This window comes from Netta rufina (genome assembly GCF_964035555.1).
Source record: "Netta rufina genome assembly, chromosome: 4".
NCBI lineage: Eukaryota > Metazoa > Chordata > Aves > Anseriformes > Anatidae > Netta > Netta rufina.
This window is the reverse complement of record NC_140127.1, coordinates 13,025,128-13,050,111: the sequence shown is the minus strand read 5'-3', so window position 1 is coordinate 13,050,111 and position 24,984 is coordinate 13,025,128. Positions and strand designations below refer to the sequence as shown.

General features: G+C 42.2%; 1 protein-coding gene across 1 annotated transcript in view; it reads left to right on the top strand.

The window, feature by feature from the left end:
- Positions 1–14,829: 14,829 nt before the first annotated feature.
- Positions 14,830–24,984, top strand: part of HIPK4 (homeodomain interacting protein kinase 4) — a gene marked incomplete at both ends in the record, with an annotated part of 79,909 nt that continues 69,754 nt past the window's right edge. Inside the window, one exon of the mRNA XM_084286030.1 lies at positions 14,830–16,252. Coding sequence (XP_084142156.1) covers positions 14,830–16,252 — 1,423 coding nt within the window. The remainder of the gene's footprint in view (positions 16,253–24,984) is intronic.

Genomic DNA, 24,984 nt, shown 5'->3' with positions numbered 1-24,984 from the left:
TGTATCCATTTCCATTTGAATCAGCAATCTTAACAATGAGGTTACCCAAAGCACCCGAGGGAACATGCCAGGGTGAGGTACAAAGCCTCATTGAGAAGAAGTTATCAATTAGCAGATTCCCATTTGCTATTCAAGCTGCACTAGAAAGTAATTAAATTTAAGCAGTCCTTCATTCAAAGCTGCAGGGGCAAGTAAATAAACTCAACAGAAGCCACAGCTATTAAATGAAGACATATGGCTCAGGCAGTCAATGGCTGTAAAAGACTCCTGAGAAAAGAAACTCTTTCAGCTTATGGTTGAGGAGGAAGCATAACAGTGGACTCTGACCAGAAAAAAAACTTGCTCTAGGTTTTGGAAGCACTTGCTGACAGCATGGTAAAGTTGAGTTTTGTTCTTAACAAAGGTCTGGGGTTATAAAAAAACACTATGTAACATCTGCAAGTTGACAGCACTTATTCTCTGTATACAGAATGACTTCTCCTATGAGTTACAAGTAAGCCATTAGTTTACAATGTCAACAAATTAAATGGAACTCTCCAAGACACATGTTAACTGTTATGGTGTGCGTATGCATAGAATGAGTAGCCATGCAAAATAACTTGTCTTTGCTGATGCCAGTGGAAGGCAGGGAAAGAAATCACATCTTTAACAAAACATTTTCATTTCATTTGGGTCAAAGGTATCCAAAGTGCTTTTGTTGAAATCACCTTGGCACTACTTGATATTCCAAAGGGACAAGATAAAATTTCACTAGTGCCAGGAGTATCTCTGTGGTTTATGAGTAGTTGGGATAACATTGCAGGGAACTTATGCAGCTTTTCATGTTGCATATACAAATTTGACAGTGTGGGGTCATGGATATTAGGTTCTCTTGAGCACAGCTATATGAACAAAGTCATACTGTGTTCTTTATTCCACTTTTTCTGTTACCAACTTTTTAAATTACATTGAAAACATTTGTTTTAGGACCCTGTCATGTGGAATTTGCATATTTACAGGAAAATTGCCTTTTCTTTATCATCTCCAGATTTATGCCCGCTTTCCTCTATCTAAATTTTTGAATGTGGACTCCTGTCCTTCTACAGTACATCTCTGTAAAACTGGTTTCAGGGATATTTTCAACCTACATCCATTTTCTACAAAAAATAACATTTGTTGTTTTTAGCTCTGTCTCGAGGTTGGATCCTACTTATGTTTGTGATCAAAATAGGAAGCAAACAATTTATCATGCTCCTTATTCTTGTACACTCTTGACTGAATTTTTAAGGCTCTTTATGCTCTGTTTTGCTTTGACCCCGTGATTTGGTAATCCAGTCCACTGAGCATGGAGCTTTCTCTCCAACATGTTGAGACTGATCTGTCTCTATCTTGTAGATTGACATCATTTTTCTTTTTTCTTCTCTAAGCCTCAGTCAAGATCTTCTAATCGTCTTTTCTGTATGACTCCTCAGAAATCCCCCAGAAAATAAGCTTGCTTTTCCTTGTCTTAACTAGGCTGTTAAACAAGTCTAATGGCACTGTCTTGATAATGTTAAAACAAAAAGTCCCCTTTGCTCATCTTTCTCTCTCACACTTCAGAGAATTTTCCTACTTAAACAGCTCCTGAGTTTCTGAACCTCTCCTCACTACCTTCTCCCTAGTGGTTATATTTCTTATGATTAGGCAGTGATCTTTCATGGAAATCCTCAAGTTTCATCACATAATAAGAGTAAGTATTCAAAGTAGTAGGGTTAAAATACAATAATGATAAAATGTATTTAAAAAGGGGTAAGAATGTAGATTTGTCTCCTAGTGAGTCTAATTAATGCTGGTACTGTTGATAGTACCTTTGGGAACAGATTTCCTGGCAAAAAGAAAGGTATTGTGTGAGGTTCCTGGCCTATCCTTGTAACTTGATGGCATATCACTTGGGGTTTGACCTCCATTCCTGTACATGTATTTGGGCTGAAACCTCTAGATGGTTCAACGTGTAGCTTTCCAGAGCCCATGTGTAGATCAGCATTCAGTACTAATGCCCAGCTGCCACAGAGTATCATCACAGAAAACAAAATCAGGGAATCCATGAAGCTAAAGCAACATGAAAAACAAAGAAAATCTTATTTCACTCTCTCCTAGAGGAGAGTCAGTTACCAGAAAATACTGGTATCTTTTGGCTCAATCCTGCTGCCATCATCAATGTCCATAGGAAAATAGAATGAAAAATCCCCAAAGCACACAATGTTTAGCCTGACCTTTCAAAACAACTCTTCTAAAAAGATGGTTAACAGTAACAGTCTCAGCACTACAGCTATAATTGTGCACATGCCTCCACATTAAACAGAAATCAGAAGAACCATTAAAACTCAAGTATAAATGTCAACCTTATGGTGGACATTTATACTTTTTTTTTGGGGGGGGGGGGGGGGGGGGGGACGGGCAGAAGGGGGTTCAAACAACTGCTTCTTTCATCTGAAATCCTCCAGATATGTAACGCTTTGAAGTGTTTAATATATTATGCATTGAGATGTTTAATATATTTGACATGATGTATTATTCTGTGTCACTGTTACACAGGATGCTTCCTTAGATTGTATGACACAGTGTCACAGGGGGAAAGATATCAAGAGGAAGTATCAGAAAGGTAATATGCTTTTGATTTCACCAGGGTAGCCAGAATATGATGCAAGGAAAGGTGCATTGTATGTGTGATAGTATGTAGAGTAAGGTCTTTACAGTAGACAGGGAAAGGAACAGTTTGGGGGTAGTTGTTCTACAGATCACAATCTTTAAAATGATCATTCTCTCAGTTTTAACGGTTGTGCATTTGGACTTCTCTACAACACTTTTTTCCAGATTAAATGTTTTTACAGTTGGAAGGAGCAGTGCATGCCTGGGATTTCTGGCACTAACCTTTCAGCTTGGCAGGGCTTTGGTTTGACTCTGAACATGCAGAAGTGCCAGTCAAATGTTAACTGCAGACCTGTTATTCTTACTCAATAAATCTGAACTCTTGAGAATTCCTGTGAAGGTACTGCCCGCACACAGAAAATCAGACACTTTACACAGTGTTAGATGGAAGCATAAAGCACATGCACATATTTCTAGCTAGGAAATGCTAGGAGAAAATGTGTGGCTGCTTCACCATACTCTAGGGCCACCATCAGTTTGCAGTGTAAATACAGGAGTTTTGTTGTCTTTGCCAATGCACAAGAACAACACAAACTACTGAAGGAGAGGGGTTTTTAATTGCTTGTGTCTCTTATCAGGCAGTATGATTAGTAATATTTTGGTTTTCATTTTACCAAGTGTCCTTTATTCATCACTGAAGGCAGTGGGACACTTCCTCTCAATTAACAACTGCAGGAGTGCATGGCTCTGTCCTTCACCCCCACCTCCATGGTGTATTAGTTACCATCCTGAAAACTGCCTATTACAAGTGCAGAGTAGCTCCTTGTCTGAGTCTCCACCTTTTAAACCCATTAAATTATTTCTTTTAGCAAGCCCAGCTACCCTCCTGGGTCTTTCAAAGACCTAGTGCTTTTTGAACTCAGGCTTTCCCAAGATCTGATTTTTTCCATATGTGAATGTCTCTACCACCAAATAAGGCCAATTCTACAACCATGACTCCGCATGATCTGGCCTTCCCCCAGCATCCTTGTTCCTAGTGTTTATTTGCAGAAATATCTGTGCAAGAACATGCTTGCAGATGTCAGAAATGCTATGCAGAGTACTGTTATCTGTATATTTAAGAAGAGCCCTAAATCCCTTGAACAGACTTATTCACACTTATGTTGTCCTTAAAGTTTCTATTTTCTCTATATGAATAGCACATACTTGATACATGCAATATTGTTACCTTTTCTTACTGGAATAATAAAGTTGCATTGAGCTTTGTAAAAAAAAATATATATGAAATGTAATGAATGTTATTTCTGTTTTAGAGTAAAACTGTTGCAATTTTAATCCTATTTTATCAAGTTGACTCTTAAAACTTGTCTATAAAATGTCATTCTGGTTTCAAATTAGGCATGCAAAATTCCTAGGCAAAATAAAAACAATTAAAAGGCAGAAGAAATAGGCTGGTTTTGAATTATACATATTAGGTCAGAACAAACATGCCAGTATCAGACATCACTGATAAAAAACAAAACTATAACTTGACAAGGGTGCGGTTAATCTTATTTCTTATTAAGCTTTTCAATCAGCTTTCCAAATGAATTTGATAATGACATCAAAAAAGTTATACTGAGAGGGCACAGCAGTGCAACACCGATCATTTTGTAGGTCTGTTGTCACCAAAATACATAGCTACTGCAGGTACAAATGCTGTTTGCAGAACTGCACCCATCTGTTAAATGAAAACGTTTCTGAATGAAATGAATCCCAATGTAAATTTTTAAATACACATAAATAAATGCTTGTATGCTCTTGTAACACACCACTATCTAGGAAAAATTCATTTTGTAAAGCTTTTTTCATGTGCTTAATATCACTTCTCCCAGGTGAGACGTTTTAAAATAGATTTTGAATTAATACAGTAAATTATAGAATGGAGAGATGCGCAGAAGACATACTTTAGATAACCTCTGCAGAACAAGACTAGGCTGTGCTTTAAATCAACTCAATCAAGTGACAATTGTGTAATCTGCCTTTTGACAATCTTAAAACCAGATTAGGCATCATATACATAGATTCAGATCTCACCCTTACAATTGTTGACCAGCTCCCACAAAAGATTCCCAAATAATCAAGTTCAACACCTTAATTAATCCAAATATAAGCCCTCTATTCTGAACACAGCAATACAACTACCTCATTTCAAGAAGACAGTGATGAGAAATTGTAGGAACTAAAGCACAGATGTGAATTGGGTAAAGAAAAATGATTAAAATCCAGGTAAAGTTTATGATAATAATTCCAAAATAATCCTAAATATCTCTTCGAATTTTGCAGAAATGTCCTCATTCACTTTCAGTATGATCAGGACAACTTTCCATTTAAAGCTAACTTATTAATAACTTTCTTTCATTTTTATTGTAAAGTTAAAATAAGTTTCAATTACCACGAACGAAGTCTGTAGCTACACTGTGAAAGAACATTTCTTCAAAAAAATAAGTGTGTTAAGAGGAAATACCTAAGGGCTTGCTTCTGACAGGTGCTGAATGCCTCACAGAAGCAGCTCAGAAGCTGTCAGTATCCTACTGAAAATATCTGATTTTCACAGAAGAGCAGAATAACTGTGAAAGCACATTTCTAACCTCAAATACACACTAGTTTACCAACTTCACTTTCTAAACTAAACAAAACCAAAAACTATTACTTATGCTTAACTTTTTCCTTTCTTTTTTTTTTTTTAATTTAAGTTTTGAATTTATGGACAGGAATGTGCTTAACATTAAGGAAAAAATAAGATTGCTTTTATTTTCAGTTTCTCATCACTGAAACTGGAGAAACCAAAAAATTCTCATTAAATGTTAATTCATCTGCATCTTGACCCAAACTCAGGATACGAATGAGATTCAATGTGAATATTTCTTTTGTCATCAGTCTGTTTCAGAGTAAGCCTTTGGCTAACTGAGTAGGGTGTCTCTCCAAACTTCTCCAGACCTGTTGTAAACTGAGCTACAATCAAATGCTAACTTTAAGAACTATCAACTTTTGCCATAGCCTTGGTTAAAAAGTTATTAAAGTGCTAGTGAATACTGCTGAAAGATGACAATTTCAGCCATAAAAATCAAATTATTATTACACTTTACACCTATGAAAATCAATGAATTAATCATGTCTTCAGGTTTGTGCTTTAAGTCTTTCAGTTCATTTGAGCTACAACTTTACTATGACCAAAGTACAATTGTTTCCAGATTGCCTTTGCAACCATTTTTACATGTTACCAAGTAAATTCTCAAATCCAAAATTTATGTACACATGTATTTGTTTGTTGTACTACTTTCTGTAAATTGTAGAAAATAAATTTCAGATTGCTTTGATAGATTATACAAAAATTTATGCAGGGGGAATTATTCAAGCAGATCTTTTTCTCCCTCAGATTAGATATGAATTTCTGAGAAAATCTTGATTTTCTATGCATGAGACAAGGTAAAGAAGAAAATTAACACAGCTTAACACGTTCTGTTTAAATTTCAGTCCTTAACTTTATGCAGATACCATGTAAACATATCTAAGTATAATAAGACAGTATTGCTGAAGACTACTAAGGTTTTTGTGTACACAAGAAAATTAATTGGCACTAGAATAACTGTGGGGGAGCTATACCCTAACAACTCCCTGCATATATGATTCTGAAATAAAAGTGATTTTATTCTGGAGTGATTATTCCCCTTTGGAAGAAGAGTAACTATTCTGGAATAAAATCACTTTTATTCTGGAACTGAATGTCTGCACTAGGGAGTTATTCCAGAATAGTTAAATTGTACCAAAACAGCTATGATGGAAGTTATTATGGAATAGCTCTACCGGTTAATTTCCCCCGTGTAGTACAGGCCAAAGGTTGAATTGCACCAGAATGTATTATACATAATTATGTGATCGATTGCTGTAGAGTAAGAGGGGTTTTAAAAGAGAATAGCTCCCATTTAAGGCCATTTCTCCTACTCCTCTTCCCCCAAAATGTAAAATCCTAGATAATTAAGTACTGCAGCTTAGAAAACTTTGAGGAAAAAAAGCACTGAACAGGTTCCAGATCAGGACATTAAATTACTGTCACAAGTTCCACCCAAATTATAAGGACCGTCTGCAATTGGCACTACCTTGTTTACTGTCTCATACATCTGTCATCCATATCATGTTGTCCTCCTCTACATTCACAGTGACAGCTGTCAGAGTATTCAGGAAACAAAAACATCTTGCATCTGTTCCTGGTAAACCATGGCTGTTTCAATAGGTTTTGCTGTATGTCCTGTAAAGTGTGAAAAATGAGGAAACATCATTTCAATTTGCCTTTCTGAAGAAAGCCTTTCACTCTGTGTCTCATCTAGCTAATGAGGAAGAGAGGAGGAAAAGAGATGGATCTTATAGCATTTAAAAACAGGTACTTAGCAGTAATAAAGTAGAATAAACTAGGGGCTGTAGATAAGACAGATCTCAGCACAGTATGTTGAAAATATAGTGGGGATAAGCTTGTAGGATTTTGTCAAGCCTCTACCTAAGGCTTTTGTTGTCCTTTCAGTTGTAGGAGCTGGGTATCAGGGTGAGGTCCAGGATTTGGACTTCATAAACTGATCTACACTATTAAGGCTGTGGAAAGCATTTTAAAAACAAGAAGCATTCACTTGCACTCCAAGAGCTTATTCCAGTTTGCTGTGGTGTATCCCAGCCCCAGCTCAAATGTGTGCCAGGTCTCCTGACTCCCCAGCTGTGTTAAATGAGCAGTGCTGGGATGGGTATGGTCCCATGCTGCAGCTTTCTGGCATGGCTCTGGAAGCCACTGAGAGACACTGATTTCTGTTAGATACACTGAAAAACAGTAACTCAAAGAAAAGGTGGGTGGGGGGAGAGACTAGGAGCTTGGTGCATCTGTGCATTATCACCCTGGAGAAAAGGACAATGCAGCAGGCTGTTCCTGGATCTGAGATCTAGGTGTTTTGGCTGGTGGTGCTGTGCAGAGGCTGGCTTACCTCCATCTGCCAAAACCTGCCCCAGTGAGTTCTACTCCCTGTCACTCCTCTTCTCTTTCCTGGAGCCAGTGTAGGGTGCTGGGGACATAGACTCCTGTTTCTCATCCCCTTCCTCAGCTCATGCTCTGACACAGAATTTCTCCTTTTTGTGCCAGACAGATGTCTAATCCTTCCTGACTATCTGGCATTAAGCATTTCTTTCGCTTGCTGGCAATCCCCTTGCAGTATGTTGATGTTTTCTTAAGAAGTAATATTTGCTGGCTGTTATTATTTTTAGTGAGAATGAGCACTATAAAGGAATGAAATCTCACTTGCAAGAGAGAGACACTTACAAGTATGATGAATGTTTTATTCTGGAAGTCACACTCATCTGCTCCCAGGTGTTTTCCAAGTAATTGAATTAATCAGATTAATCCTGCAAGACCAAGAACCTGTGACTTTCACGATGGCTTCTTTAAAATTAAGTCAACAAGAGCAATTTAGTTATCAAGAAGAGGATGTATAATCTTGTTGCTGGAATGACTATTACTTTTGCCCAAGTAAGGGACTGTGAAGGCCTTCAAAGATACAGGAAAAAAAAAATCAATGCAGTGGCACCCAGGTTGGGCTGGTCTGTTAATCCATGGCACCATTAAAAAAAGGAAGCTAGGTGTGCCTTGTGGTCATTAGGAAACTTTTGAAAATTTAAGATCAAAATCAAATAAGATCTTCAGTAAGTACTGAATCATGTTATCTGGCACTGGAAGTGGCCCAATTACTCTAAATGGGAGCTGCTGAGTGTTGAGCCCTTTGGAAATCTCACTCATCAAGTAGCCTGGTAAGAGAACAAGTCTGATCCATAGCATATATTAAATTTCACTTCAGTTTTTGTCCTCTTTATACTCCTCTCACTACGTGTAAAAAATGTAGGGTGTTCATATTCCTTTCTGCATTCCTCCTCTCAGAAAGTCAGGTAAATTGCACATGGGCTTTCCCAGCAGTGTTCTAACGTAACATTTATCAAAAATGTATGATCTATGTTGCAACTTTCACTATTATTTCTCAGGTTCTACCTCAGGGTGGATGTACCAGAGGGAACTACTGTGCAAAGTACCTGCTAGGAGGCTGGGATGGATGGGCAAGTGAAAAGACTGTACAGAACATAGGTGTGAGAGAAAAAGTATTTCTAACTAATGTATCCACTTCTAATTTATTATCTGGTTTTTCCAGATCTAAGGAATTTTTCACAGTATGTATAGACCCTGAACAGGGAACAAAGGTGGTATTTCATCATGAAAACATTGCATCTTCAGTTTTAAGACTTTGATACAACTGTAATACTCTTTACAGTTTTAGTCTCACATTAAGATATTGGAAACTTGGTGTGATTACACAGTCTTCAGCTTATGAAGTGTCCTTGCTGCATGTCTACTACTTCTGGGTGGTCAGACAGCAACAACAGGTAAGAAGGCAAACCATGTCAGTTATAGATTAACTAATCACCAGATTAAAAAGGAATAGAGTAACATGCAATACAGATCATATGAAGTGGCTTCCAGTGCATGACCTTGCTAGAGAAAGGGAATTCCTGTAACTAATGCAGTGGCTCATCAGTCTCCACTCCCTTTTGTTTGTTTTCTCAGATCCTCTTTTCTAATGCATTTTTTCCTTTTAAATTACAATATTAACTCTGAATAAAAAATACTTTATGAAATATTTAAATATTTAACTTACTTTAATCAAACAGTAGATATATTGCCTCTTCTTAAATGTCCTTGTCATAAAGGAATTCAAGTGAATCATTTGTTTCATCTTTAGCTTCTCTCCTTAGAAACTCCAAGTCTGGGACTGCTTGTCTTTTTTTTTTTTGCTAGTGTTATTCAGGTCTTCGTTTCACATAGACTTGCACCTCTAGTTTTACCTTCTCCCATCCACAGAAATCAAGAGGCTGATCTGCCACCTTTCTGTACTGACATAGAAGGGGCAACAAAGTGAATGCTGTATGTGCTCTTCTGGTTCAAGCAAAACAGGGTCTATGTACACAGTATGGTGTTTCTAAAGCTACAGTCAGATCCAAATAAATCACTCCTTCCGCACCATGGCTGATTACCTGGCACCTGCTATTAGGTTCCCTTCAACTCTGTGGTAGCGCTGAAGTTAATTTGCCATTTTATACCAACCTAACATGCTAGTCCCAAATCCATGGTAACTTGGATTACCATATTACTCCAAAAATGTACCACTGAGAAGTGACCCAACAGATTTCATAAAGTCAAAATCTTCAAGACTACAGGGTCTGCTATGACCTTTCAGTATAACCTCCAGCACAAAACAGACCATACTGTTTATACTTCTCCTTGAACTATAAGTCTTTTCAAGGACCAAGCAACTGCCAGGAAAGGAAAACAAAATGCTACATGCTGGGCATTCTTCTCCAACTGACTTGATTACCTCTTTACCCATAAGCCACAAGTCTGAGGACATTTGGTTTCCACCCTTTATGAGCTTCTCAATTAACAAAAACAGATTTAAGAAGGACAGCACTCTTTTCAGGACAGATTTTGATGGATGCTAGAACATTAAATGTCAAACAGAAGAGAAATTTCTCATTGGGGTCGTTTTCTATTATATTGTATTGCGCAGTGTGACTGCTTATCTCAGGTTGCAGAGGTTATTTGCTGCAGGGAAGGCTGAGAATGTCGTTAGTGCACTGTGCCCTGAGATAACCTGCAGCATATCATTAAACCATCTAATGACTGTATGGCCCATTGACCTCCATCACTCATTTGCTAACAATGTTTGTTATTTACAGGCACTAGGGAAATTACTGTTGTGTTATTAGTCACCCTTCTCTTGCTGCTGCCACCACAATATTTGGTGATATCCAACAGGAAAAATTAAGAAGCCAGTTAATTGACTTTAATAACTGGATCTGGTGTGCACACAAATTAATGTGGGTGTGTTTAACCAGTCCTCTCTGTCATCTGTTGCCTTCCCACCCCCAAATATTCTGGTAGATTGTTGTTATCATTGAAATAATGTTTTCACTTAGCAATGTCTTTCTATCCAGCTATGGAGTCCAATAGGTGTACTTTTCTTTTAGAAGCATGTTATGCAACAATCTGGTATGGAAATGAACCCAGTGTTGGAAGAAGCTAAATAGAGATCTGTGCTGAATATGTCACTTTAACCCAAGACTATTTCTGCTGGTGTGAGGTATTTGCTGCCACTATTATTAAAACAGCATTGCCATTAATCCAGTTATTTTCAAAGGCACTTAAAGCTATTAGGCATTTAAATCTCATGGGAACTGAAAGGTACTTGGCTCTGATTTTTATTTTTATTTATTATTGTTTTTTTTGGTTTTGGTGCAGAGGGGTGGAGGGTGAAGAGAGTGAAAACAGTTCATTTTTGGTTAGTTTACTTATTTTTAGGTTGTTATTTTTCAGTTTAAACTATTTTTTTTTAGTTAAAATGTAACAAACAAAATTCATGTTGTTTTCATTAAATAGTAATCTTTCCTTGTAGTTAAAGGCCTATTCAGCAGGCTAAATTCATTTGCTTGAACTTTTCATCTGAATTGAACTTTTATTTGAGGTAAATCAAGGCTAAAGAAAAATGTGGAATACACATGAAGTAGTATTCCAATCACGTGCTTGCTTGAAACCTCACAGAGAGGGGTATAGCTTTCACCGCCTTCAGTGAATTATGACAGAACAGAACAAGGCGTTGTGTACTGCTAGAATTAATTAGCATCACTGGCTCCATTCGAGGGTGACCAGATGTACACAGCCAAAGCAGGATGCCTATCACTGTCTGCCAGGATTTCAAAAGTGATAGGACAACAATGTGCAAATAAAGCCACATTATGTTGGTATTACAAAAAGCGCTTCAGCTTTTGGGTTTTCCTGTGCAAAAGGAGAAGTGACAAAAGCAAGGGTGCTCCTATGGCTTCAGTGGTGTTTCTGCTTGAGAGAGTTTGATTCAATTACCAGAGCTACTGAAGTTTTCCTTTTTGAAGCAAGAGTAAGTGCGCTGGGTTCATGAAAGTCCCACTGACTACCTCTTCATCACTTCAATTTACCATCTGTAAAGTGAAGTTCATAAATTATATTGTACAGGTAACAGTGTGAAATACACTGGATTGTATGTCTGGGATACAGGTCCAGCAACAGCAAATAATCTGTCCAGCCAAGGACATTCTGGGCATCAGCTCAAAGCAGTCTATAGAGCACCATAACTTAAGGAGGTTACTAATAACACATGGTATTAAGAAACTGAGTAAAGTTTTACAAAGCTAAAAAAAGTTGCAATCAAATAAAAGGTATATTGTTGCAGATTAGGATCATTTTTGTATTATTAATCTAGGATACACCAAGAGCTGGAAAAAGCTTAGCGTGAAGATGCACAAGTGACTTAACACAACTTAATGATGTATCATGCATCAGCTGACCTACAGGAGCTGACTATAGCAGCATCCTTTACCACCAGCAAATGTTATCCAGAATGCATTAATCTAAACCACAGTGCAATTGCTAAGCTATAGTAACTTCACTTTATTTTGTTTCACAGACCTTTAAACTTCTCACTAGGTTTCATTAAAGCCAGTGCAGATGGCTTCTAAACTCCTGATCCTCAAGGCAGAGAATTCAGAGGAGAGAATATCATTTAATTTTGTTACATTCCAGAGTTTGAATCATGCAATCATTCAGGTTGAAAAAGACCTTCAGGATTATCTAGTCCAACAATAACCCCACTACCAATGTCACTCACAATGACCCTAAGCAGCATATTTTAGAAAGCCATACCACCACCACCCCTCCTTATATGCCTGTCCCTTCTGAAGGGCTTGTAGCCATCCATTGCAGCACTTGAGTCAGTGTGGTCCCACCATGTTTCAGTGACAGTGGCTAGGTCATAGCTTGCCTGCTGCACAACAGCTTCCAGCTCCTCCTGTTTGTTGCCCATGCGGGGTGCATTGGTGTAGATACACTACAATCACATCATTGCCCTCACTCTCAACCCTGGGACTGCTCCCCCAGGTTCATCTCTATCAAGTCTTATTTCCCCCCATCCCTCTTCATACCTAGTTTAAAGCCTTCTCAGTGAGCCCTATCAGTTCCTGGGCTGGAGTACATTTCCCCCTTTGGTACAGGTGGGACCCATCAGCAGCCATCAGGTCAGGTGCCACGTAAACCTCCCCATGATCAAAAAAAAAATTCCTGTGAAGACAGGAGTCTCTCAGTCATTGACAGAGGACTCAAGCACAGAGAACAGAGCCAGAAAATAAAAAAAACAACCCTCAGGGCCACAAATGCTAACAGGCCATGAATGCACAGCAGCCCCAGCAGGGGTAATCACAGACTTTACAGCTAAAAAAGTGACCCTGCTCAGTCTCTTGGTAATACTGCACCTATGTGGTCAAACCCCTTCTGGTGCATACTAAAGCTCTTTGTGAATCCTCTGGAGTGTTACACAAATGGCTTTAAATGTCTAGAGATTAAAATATAATCCAAAAGCAGGAGCATACCCCACCATGTTGCAAAAACAAGTTGGCCAGCAACCTCTGCTAAATATCCCTCTATTAAGTGAATTCCAAGCACTTAAAATCTAGATGGCTACAAGGTCTAAAGACTCTACAGCCAGCAAAACAACAGAAAAAAAATCTCCCAAAATATAACTAACTGTCCCTAACTCCAAAAAAGACTACACCTTACATGCCTACCGCTGCTGGTTTCAGATACATTCTGGCACAGGGAACTTGGAGAATATATTTTTTCCCCTAAACCCTTTACCATCACTTTACCACCAAGGTTGTAACTTTGATAACATTTGACATACAGGTTAAGACAAAGTCACATTCACAGTAAGCCCCATAATTCTGCAAAAATCAGAAGAGACCTAGAACCACAAAGCAAACACATGAAGTAACATTGCCATCCTATCTGTAAACAGGCTATAAGAATTACCTGAAGGGGATCTGCATACAATACATGCACCTACTACTACATAGATTGCTTTAGTCTAAAAGATCCTACTAGTTGTTACCTCAAAAAGATGTGCTTACCTCTCTCAACTTGGAAACGCATCAGTCCATAGGCTCTGACACACCTAAATATCCCTGTAACTGACTGAAGGAAAAACAAAGCACTTATCCCAAAGAGCACAAAGAGCTCTCTGATGAGATGCCTGTGGCTCATATACCATCAGCCCCTCCTGACACCCATCCCAATCACCTGGGAAAGGGGAGGGAAAAAGCAAAAGGGAGAAAGATAGCAGGAGGAGAAACAGCTGTGTGTGTTTATTGGTTGATTTATTGACTTATTGATTATTATTATTAGTAGTAGTAGTAGTATTTTATCTGGCTTAGCTCAACAGGGTGCGGATAAGAGAACTGGGCTGTTTCTGGAAGCAACAATTCCCGTGCTTTTGCTTCAGCTTTGAATATTGAAAGGACACTATGACCAAGCAAGTAACTGAAACTATTTCAGCTGAAATTAGCTCAAACCTTTCTTTACATAGGCAAAAATAATCTAGGAGCATAACAGATTACATGCCAAAAAAAATAATCAATTCCATGTAATAACATGGCTCGTAGGAGAAATCAGGCACTTGAGGGCTACCCAGTGCCTTTAGCTCCCCTGGAAAGCCTCCCAGTGACATCCTGTGTCCTCTTGGATACCCTAGAGGTCTCCCAGGGCACACTAAGGTTCCCTACAAGCCTCCTCTTGCACCCTAGAGGCAAAATTAGGATTCTTCCAGGAATCTAATGGCCTCTGGAGGCCTCGCAGGGCTCTCTAGTGCTCTCTCGGGCACACCGGAGGCCTCCTGTGGCTGAACAAGTATGCAGGAGTTGTGTAGTATGTCCTAAGGTAAATAAGAAAATTACCTTCAGTCAGACCAACGGGGGACCTGTCAGAAGAAAATTATTGAGATTTTTCTCACACCCCTCCCCAGTTTCCTGCACAGTGGGTGCTGGTGCTGACACTGCCCCGGGCTTTTGCTCACCAAAGCTTGGTGCTGCTGGAATAAAAGTCAGTGTGAGAACTGGTCCTGAGCACATCCATGGGTGGAGCTGGAGGGCGGGGGGTGGGGAGGTGTGTGGTGGTGGCCATGGGAACGGCCATTGGCTCAGTGAAACAGCGACAGAACCATGGCCCAGAATTGGGTCCCCGAGGGAGCATCATGGCGACGATCCTGTCTGTCCCTGTCCAACCCCGTCCCCTCCCCAGCCATAATGACGTTGGTGGTGGGTGGCGAGCTCTACGATATTGTGGACATGGTGGGTAAGGGGTCCTTCGGGGAGGTGGCCAGGAGCTGTCGGAAGAGCACAGGAGAGATGGTTGCCATTAAGATCTTGAGGAATGAAGGCAACCAAGGCCAGAGCGCCTGGAATGAGGTGAAGGTGCTGCGGGCGCTGCAGGCGGTGGACACAGAGGCAGCGCACATCGTCCGCTTCCTTGAGTCTTTTCAGGACAGTGCCTGCACCTACCTGGTCTTCGAGCTGCTGGAGCAAAGCCTCTTTGAATTCCAGAGGAAGAACAACTTCTCGCCGCTGCCCGTGCGGCACATCCGCACCATCGTGGCGCAGGTGCTGGTGGCGTTGGCCAAGCTGAAGGAGCTCGCCATCATCCACGCTGACCTGAAGCCGGAGAACATCATGCTGGTGGACCATGCGCGTCACCCTTTCCGTGTGAAGCTGGTGGACTTCGGCTCGGCCTGCATCTTCAGCGAGGCGTGCTTCATCAAGGAGCCTTACATCCAGACCCGCTTCTACCGGGCGCCTGAAATCCTGCTGGGGCTGCCCTTCTGCGAGAAGATGGACATGTGGTCCTTGGGCTGCGTGGTGGCCGAGCTCCACCTGGGCAGGCCGCTCTATCCAGGCAGAAATGAGGACGAGCAGGTCCGCTACATTTGCAAGACGCAGGGTTTGCCGCCGGGGAGGCTGCTATGCACGGCCCGCAAAGCTCAGCGCTTTTTCCGGCGGGCACCAGATCCGGCTGGAGCTTGGCAGCTGAAGCCGGAGGTGGCAGTGGTTGGGGCAAAGGTGACGGTGGGGCGGAGGAGATACATCCTCTCCTCGCTGGAGCAGATGGTGGCAGTCAACATGCGACCGCTGCTTGGCGCCGAGCAGGAGGCGCTGGCCGAACGCTGTGACCTGCACGGGATGGTGGAGCTGGTGCAGAGGATGCTCACCTGGGACTCACATGAGAGGATCACGCCCAGCACCGCCCTCAAGCACCCGTTCATCTCCATGAGGCAGCTGGAGTCCAGCTTCCAGGCCACCCAGTACTACCAGCTGTGCCAGCAAGCTGCCCAGGCGTCCCGCGAGGATGCTGCTGGTGCCACCGCCACTCCTACTGTGGAAGAAGGCATTGCATTCCCACCAGAGAAGTATGGTTCTTGCAGTGCACAGACAGCCACTACCCAGATGGACAACCTCAGCCTGGGCGAGGAGAGCCAGCACGGTGCCTGCCACCCCATCCCCTGCCACTATGGGAGCTGGCACCGGGCAGCACAGCACCCACAACGCCCCAAGATGAACACGGTTTCAAGTAACCTGATTGTGTTGGGGCCACCGTCCCCTCCCGGTGGCAGGGCCAGGTGGCAGCTAGGAGCAGAGCATGCACAGGGGAGCGTCCGCCTCACCCCATGCCAAGGTACCACTGTGGGGCAAGGGGATGGCACAGGGTCCAGGGTGCCTTGGGTCCCCCGGGGGTTGCAGGTGCCTGGGTGCTCCATGTGCCTGGTGCTCCATGTCCACTGGTGCTCCATGTCCCCTGGTGCTCCACGTCATGGGTGCTGCAGGTCCCGCATGCTCCCTGAATCCCATATTATGGGTGTTCTGGGTTCCTCAGGGCCCCAGATTCTCCATTTCCCCATCAGCCCCATATCATGGGTACTAGTGTCCCTACCATTCCATGTCCCCATCAGCCCCATGTCCCCATCAGCCCCACAGCATGCATTTTGGGGTCCCTGCCATTGCATGTCCCCATGTGCTCCTAACATCATAGGTTCTCCCTGTCCCTGGGTCCCCAGCTCCACACAGAGACCCACAGCAAGGGCTGTGACACCTCCCCTGTGCTGCTCACCCCCTGGTGCTTTTCTCACCCACAGCGAGCCCTGATGAGGCAGCACAGCCCTGACAGCCCCTATCCCATCACCAGCCCCGAGCCCGGCTCATCGGAACAGGACTCGCAGCTCCTTCAGGCCCCCACTACCTGCAGTGCCGCTGAGCTGCCAGCGAGAGACAAGAGACCCCGCGCCCACCTCTGAGCATCCCGGACCTTCCTATTCCTCACCTCCACATAACCTCTCTGCTCCACTCATTGCCAGGTGCTGAAGGGGAGCAGGCATACCACCCTTGTGGGCACTGGCCATTGCAGTGCTCCCCAGTAAAGCTGTTGAATGAGCGTTTTGTGTCTCCTTGATGGGTGCAAGATGGACTTGGGACCGCATGGTGTCCCAGGATCTCAGGGTGTCCTGGGACTGATGCTCGCTTACACCACACAGGGTGGCACAAAGGATGCAGATGCTACCCAGCGGCATGGCACCCACCTTTAATTTCAACACAAAGTCTACAAAAAGTGCTCTGTACCCCCCAAAACACCCAAAGCATAGTGCTGGGATCGGCTGAGGTCTGCTCCTCCTCACCCCACAGCAGGAGCCGCACAGCCACTCCCAGCGCCCCGCATTGCGATGTCCACACTGTACGGGGAGCTCCGGTCCTGCTTGACCACTACCCACAGCTGGCCCTGCACAGTGTGTCCCCCCTGGTATGACCACCCTCAATGTGTGTCCATGTCCCCCCCATATGTTTCCCCCAGTTCTATCTCAAAATAATGGTTGGATTTGCACCAAGATGCCTAGAAAGACTGAACAGACGTTGTCCCTGATTGCTATTTCCAGCAGCAACTGTGTCTGGGTTCTCTAGATTTCTGAGGACAACAGATCATACTCAGTCACAAGAAGGAATAGAAGGAATGGTGAGGGGCCTGGAGAACAAGTCCTACAAGGAGCGGCTGAGGGAGCTGGGCTTGTTCAGCCTGGAGAAGAGGAGGCTCAGGGGCGACCTTATCGCTCTCTATAGGTACCTCAAGGGAGGCTGTAGCGAGGTGGGGGTTGGCCTGTTCTCCCACGTGCCTGGTGACAGGACGAGGGGGAATGGGCTTAAGTTGCGCCAGGGGAGTTTTAGGTTGGATGTTAGGAAGAACTTCTTTACCGAAAGGGTTGTTAGACACTGGAACGGGCTGCCCAGGGAAGTGGTGGAGTCACCATCCCTGGAAGTCTTCAAAAGACGTTTAGATGTAGAGCTTAGGGATATGGTTTAGTGGGGACTGCTAGCGTTAGGTCAGAGGTTGGACTCGATGATCTTGAGGTCTCTTCCAACCTAGAAATTCTGTGATTCTGTGATTCTGCGATTTTGAAGTTGAGCTTCCTAAGTGTAGTGGGTTTACATGGCAAGGTTTTGGTAGCAGGGGGCCATAGGGGTAGCTTCTGTGAGAAGAATCTAGAAGCTGCCCCATGTTAGGTAAGGGCCCCACTGCTTACCAGAGCTGAGTCAATAAGCGATGTTGTTTTGCACCTCTGTGAGATCAGATTTAAGACAGGGAAAAAAACGCTGTGCCACACAGCAGCTGGGAGAGTGAGAGGAGTGAGGAACAGCCTTGTAGGCACCAAGGTCAGTGAAGAAAGAAGGGGGAGAGGTGCTCCAGGTGCCGGAGCAGAAGTCCCCTGCAGCCTGTGGTAAGGCCCAAGGTGAAACAGGATGTCCCCTTGCAGCCCAAGGAGTACCATGGGGGAGCAGGGGTTCATGCTGCAGCCCGTGGAGGAGACCACGGTGGAGCAGGTGGACCTGCATTGATGGAGGCTACAGGCTGTGGAAGACCCCTGCCGGAGCAGGTTCTAGGCCGGAGCTGCAGCCCGTGGAGAGGAGACCATGCAGGAGCAGGGGGCCTGGGGCGAGCTGCTGCCTGTGGGGGACCCAGGTTGGAGCAGTTTGCTCCAGAGGGATGGACCCCGTGGTACGGACCCATATCTGGAGCAGTTCTGGAAGAGCTGCTGCCTGTGGGAAGCCCACGCTGGATCAGTTTGGGAAGGATGGCATCCCATGGAAGGGACCCCACAGTACAGGGGACAAGAGTGACCAAGAAGGAGCGGTGGTGAAGAAGCACTATAGACTGATCTAACAGGTTACACACCAAAAAAAAATAAATAAAAAATTCAATTCAGTGTAATAACATGACTCGCAGGAGAAATCAGGCACTTGAGTAGGGTATCTAAAAACCAGAAGGCTGTGCTGATGGGTCAAAATACACTACAGGACACTGAAACCTGGCCTTCTGCTGCACCAACTTAAAAACTACCCCTACACTCACCAAGGCACAACCCCAACTCAAACACAGACACAGCATTTTAGCTCGAGTGTTAACCATAACCATAACTTTTCTTTTTTTTTTTTTTTTTTTAGTACCCTAAAAAAAACTCCTTAATCTCTCCACCTCCTCCTTGAGCTCTGCCACCAGGCTGCTCCGATCCTCCACCTGCTTTCACCTCACGCAGGCAGTATCTCTGTCAGCCTCCATTGGTAGCGGCTGGCTCAGGCACTCCCTGCAGCCAGGAGCCTGAACTGCTGCATCTTGGGGCAGGCACCCGGTCTGTGTCACCACAGTCTTTTTGGCGAATGCTTTATTGAGTGTTTGCCAGCTGGTGGTGACCATGGCTAGGGTTGCTGTCTGTATGGCCTGGCTCCATAGGCCTGGGCAGAAGGTGCTGCCGGCCCTGCCTGTGCCTCCTCAGCCACCCTCACAAGGGCTGCCAGGCCCTGGTGGCTCCCTCGGCTGCCTCGAGGGGCCTCAGGGCAGGAAAAAAGCCCTAAAAAAACAAAAAGCTATGCCCGCTGCCGTCCCTGGCTCTGCTGCAGAATGTGTCTGCCCCAGAAAACCTTCATATCGAGATTGCCAAACTCTCGAGGAAATACTGACTCAACAGAAATTGTTGCCATCATATCTATCCATCAATTAAAGCGTCTGTTCTTTAGGTCAGTAAATATTCTGACCATCAGTCCGGCCCGTTTCTCACTACAAGCCTGAGAAGAGGATGCACACGCTGCATTAAACTCCTCTAAGCATTATCAGGTCTTTCAGGGCTCACAAGATTGTTATGAAGATTTCAAATGACACAGATATCATGGCCCCTGCCAAATCATTTCAATGGTTAACTGCTCCTCCTGTATAAATCAAGGGTTCCTTTCAATCTGAGATATAGTCCTGCTTCAGTTATCAGATATTGGAGTTTATTATGGTTCCTACTGACCTGTTAATAAGCCACCTCTTCAGGTCTCTTTATGCTTCTAGATGTGAAACTGTAAACTCTCATTTTGTATGAGAAACACTGTCTGCTTTCCCTGTTATCTTTCACTTCTGTGGTCAATGAAATTTTGAGAGTTGACATATAATTAACATGAAGAATAATGGAGTAAATGACTCTCCTCCAAGGAGAAGCCCAGTGAAGCACTGAGATGGTAACAGCAGAGAGAAACCCCAGCCCTACCCTGAAAGGGAACGGTGCTGTAGCACAAGAACTTCCTTGTAAACAGCTGTTGGTGTAGCATCTTAAAAATGTAATAGGGAATAACAAAACAAAACAAAACAAACAAACAAACAAACAAACAAAAACTTTATAAGGGGCACAGTCTCCTGGGAAGAAAGGAGAGGCATGCTTTTGTTGCAAGTGGATCTGACTTAGCTAGTGAATGAGATAGGTGGTGAACTACTTGTGAAAGAGAGCTTGTGTGAAGCAAAGAAAAAAAAAAAAAAAAAAGTCAAAATGAAGGATACTATGTTCCTTTAAAAATCCTCACTGGAGAACCAAAGAAAATCCTCTTCAAAGAATGACCAGGCATGGTGAAGAACATGAGTTAGAGAAATGCAACAGGACTGTATATATCATTTTTCTGACAAATTTCAGAGTAATCGTATAGAATCACTTATGTTGGCTATGTGTCTGTATGTTATTGATTACCAGATGTACTCAGAGGGTTAATTCATAAATCTAGAGAAACTGCAATATTTGGGAGATGAGGAAAAGCGTGCTTAAATCTGGGAGCAATAGTCCTAGGGTTGTGGGACAGCATCACAATATAAGCTTGTGTCTGGCAGGAAATAATGTGGTGGAGGAATCGTAAAGAATGTGGAAGAAAAAAATGGAATTGTACTGTTCTGAAGTTAATGTATGGAACTGGCTTCCTGGGATTTGAACACATCAGCCTGGCAAGCTTTCAGGTAGGGAAAGCTCACCTAAAGCTATGTGAAAGATACCTTTTGTTTTATAATTACTTGCAGACTGTGACAAAGCTACTTCTTGCCCTTCTCTCAGCTCAAATAAGGAGGCAAAGATGTCTAAGGCTGACTAGTCAAAAGCCCAGCAAGGGGTGCAAATCTGAGACAAAATAATGTGAGAACAAAAGATCATCTTTTGGCTGGGACTTTATCTCTTTTGTATGCAAGCCTCTTTGGATTCCATCATTAAAAGCACAACACTCTGCTCTTCAATGGTGCTTACATGTAGTAATCGGTGCAGTGCTGGTGTTAAATATGCTGGATACTGCACTTCGCTTTTTGGTATCCTTCAGTACTTTACTGCTTCCTTGGCAGTCTACAGAGGTGATAATTGTGTGTGGAGTGGTTTTTTTGAAGGTTTTTTTTTTTAAAAACTTGGTAGCTATTGTGTATTTCTGTCACAGCTTTTATTATGTTCCAGTGATGGTTTGACAATTTTTATTTTCAAATTGACAGTTCCGATAATGATGTACCACTCAGGAAATCCGTAAATCTTCTGGTAGATAAATCCACTGTATATTTTTGTTTAATGTATTTGACAGCATTATAATGGATTTAAAATTACATTTATTGTGTGTGTTACTGTGTGACAAGGGATAGATTTCAACCATTCATTTCCCAGGAAACACAGCATTATTACTTGATGCAGAAATACTGCTTTTACATATAGGCTACTTATCACAATTTATACTTGCCCTCTGACAGTGATTCACATAAACCTTGCGTGCTCTGTGGCCAAACCGGGAAAGCTCAGCAAGCACTGAGTATTATCAGACTCTCGTGCTGCAAGGGAAAATGTAGGGATTATGATTATATTAAAGCTACTGATCCTGTTTCACGCTGTACCACCATAATGTTGCCAGATCTAAGAGCACCTCTCAACTCTGCCCAACATGGAGCCTTTCTTTCTGACCATGTGTGTTCTTCACATGCATCTGACTGCAGCAGAGGACCAGGGAAAAGGGAGCAGCAGGGCAGGACACCTAGCATCTCTCTGCTCTTGCACATGTTCAGGAAAGATGTTTGATGAGTCCTAATAATTCAGATTTGTTATTTGAAACTGTTTTTGCATGTGAAAGTTGTTATTCAAAACTGGTTTTGCATGTGAAAGTATACTTTATCCTCTCCTGCTTGAGTAGATTTAACAAACAAGCCAATTTCTCAGGCTTATACCATGGGAAAGGCCACGATATCATTACTAATTTCAAAATTATGCAAAAACTCTTTCCATCAAATTCACTTTCAGATCTCTTACAAATAATTCTTCATCTTTATGTAACACCTGTCTTTGTACTGGAAGACTTTTGTGAGATACCTTCTGTGATAGGGCTTTCAGTACACTGGGGGTCCAGGCTCCCTAGCCCACAGGACTTTTGATTAGCTTTCATGAGTTAAGTATGAACTATCAATTAAAGATCCATTTTTGTGTGTCATTACAACAGATTTGCTTCAACCCACACTTACCTCTTCCTGGCAAAGCTCTTCTTAACAGCATCTTACTGCTTTTCTAGATGCCCACTAAACTGTATTATCATCAGAGAGATTTACAGTTCTTGAACAGACTCTCTTAGCAAATGAACACCCTTAACTTTGTTAACACTATGAATGTATTTGCCTCACACAGCTTGTTCATAAACTATGTCCTTCATACTGCTGGCTAGTCAGTTAATTAGCCAGCACAGGCATCAGATGGACTTTCATGCTCTTTCCCATCTTATACTTCCTTATCCACTGTACCTCAGAGAAGGGCTGCCTGTGTAAAATCATAGATCCTATTAGCATGTGTGGAGACATATGCTAAATTGAGTGCACAACTTCCTCTCTATTCTCTACCTGTGGTTCCCCCATGGCTCATATCAAGCTTGTGGCTACCAAGGATAGAACATTCCCTCCAGATTCCTGCCACTATTGCTCTCTACAAGCAAGCAAACAAACAAAGAAAAACAGAACATCACCACCACTGACACCAAAAAATTCATTCTTAAGTGTTCCAGAAAGGGAAGGGGAAATGGCAACATTTCAGTTCAATCAGAAGATTTTGTTTTGGCTTTGATGCTTTTCCCCAATGATTTAGACCTGTCTTTCTTTAGTTTTCCTTTATTTAGTATGTGGGTGAGAGGGCAAGAACACAGAGAAAATTGATTTTCCCCTTTTTTCTTCTTTTATTCCCTCCGGTGAAACGTGGAGAACAGTTTTTGTTTTGTTCCATTAAATAAAAAAATAAAAAATCAGCAAGTGGCAAGAAAATCCCTTCCTTTCACTTTCCAGTTTGAGAAAATCAGGTGTTGGCCTGTTTTTACTCTAGTGAGATCATGTGTTGTTACTGCACTTAAAAGAAAAATTAAAAAAAAAAAAAACGCAGTAAAAAAAAGAGTGACTTTTTCTCTAGAAAATTATTCTCTGATGCATGTATTATACCAGTATATTGATGATGGAATCATTTTCTTTCTTACCTGCAGTAGCAATAACTGCAAACTTTGCTATAGAATCATAGAATCATTTAAGTTCAAAAAGACCTCTCAGATCATCAGGTCCAACCATTAACTTAACACAGCCGTCTAATCCTAAGCCATGTCCCTAAGCACCACATTTACACATCTTTTGAATATCTCCAGGGATGGTGACTCAACAACTTCCTGGGCAGCCTGTTTTAATATTTCTCAACTCTTCCAGTGAAGAAATTTTTCCTAATACCCAGTCTACCACCTTCCCTTCCCTCCCAGCTTTCCTGGTGCAACTTAAAGCCATTTCCTCTTATCCTATCACTTGTTGCCTGGGAGAAGAGACTGACCCTCACCCTGCTACAACCTCCTTTGAGGTAGTTGTACAGATTGATAAGGTCTCCCCTGAGCCTCCTTTACTTGAGGCTAAATAACCCCAATTCCCTCAACCACTTTTCATAAGACTTGTTCTCTAGATCCTTCATCAGCTTTGTTGCCTCATGGTATTGCCTCAGTGCTCCCAGTTTTCTCCATTCATCCTTTTTCAGCATTTTCTTTTCTATCTTTTCTTAGCCTGATGATGATAACTTATTCAAGAGTTGTTAACATGAAGGGAGTTTACACATTTTTACTCTCCTTTTTTTCCAGGGACCAAAGCTCATTATGAACATCTAGTTCCAATACAGTTTTTATCTCTTTTTTTGTCTAAAACTTATTTGTTCTTAAAAAAAAAAAAAAGTAAAATAAAAAGTAAAAAAAAAAAATAAGGTTAGTATTTCACTGCAGAATTCACACTACCAATGCGAATTTCGCAGATACAAGTTAGCGGAAGATATGTTATAAACTTTATCAAACCTCAAATAGTAGCATTATATATGGCAAAATTACCTAATACAATTCAGTAGGCTACAGCCACCATTAAATCATTCATGAAGCTATGAAAATTAAAAAAAAAGATAACTTTGATGTTATTCATTGGGACTTTAAAGAGAGTAATTAGCATTTTTTTCTCCCTTGACACCATGACTGGTTTTTCCTCATCATTCTTTCTTGAAAAGAATCTTCTCTCAGAAACACAACTAAATATTATGAAAAATTAAGATGAAGACAAATGTGGGTGAGTAATGTTGACTACACCAAGGGTTGTGACATAATTTCTCTCTCTCATCAGCAACTGCTTGCACAAGCAGGCAAAGCACATTTAGGAAAGTTACAATCATACGATCTGTTCCATTGAACAGATGAACTTTTGACTTTTTACCTACGAGTTCCTTTTACCTTCCATTACTCAACGGCTGTGATCACTTTTTCTCTTCTAGAGCAGAGGATGAGTGTTGAAGAGGTTAGTATGTCTTGCTAGCAGCTACTCATTCCATTTTGGGAGGTTACTGTCCTTAAAGATTTCCTAGGGGAAAAGTCCACGAGTGCTCCCTCATCCACTTCAAGCTAAATTGATCAGGTTAGTTCATCACTGGGCACTATTTGACACCTTAAAGCAGATTCTTCTTGCCTGTATAGAGAAAAGGGTTCTTTTTGCTTAGTCTAAAATGCTAGTCATCCTATCCAAACTGCCCTTTGTGGATTCCCCTCATGGTCTGTTGCCACCGATAT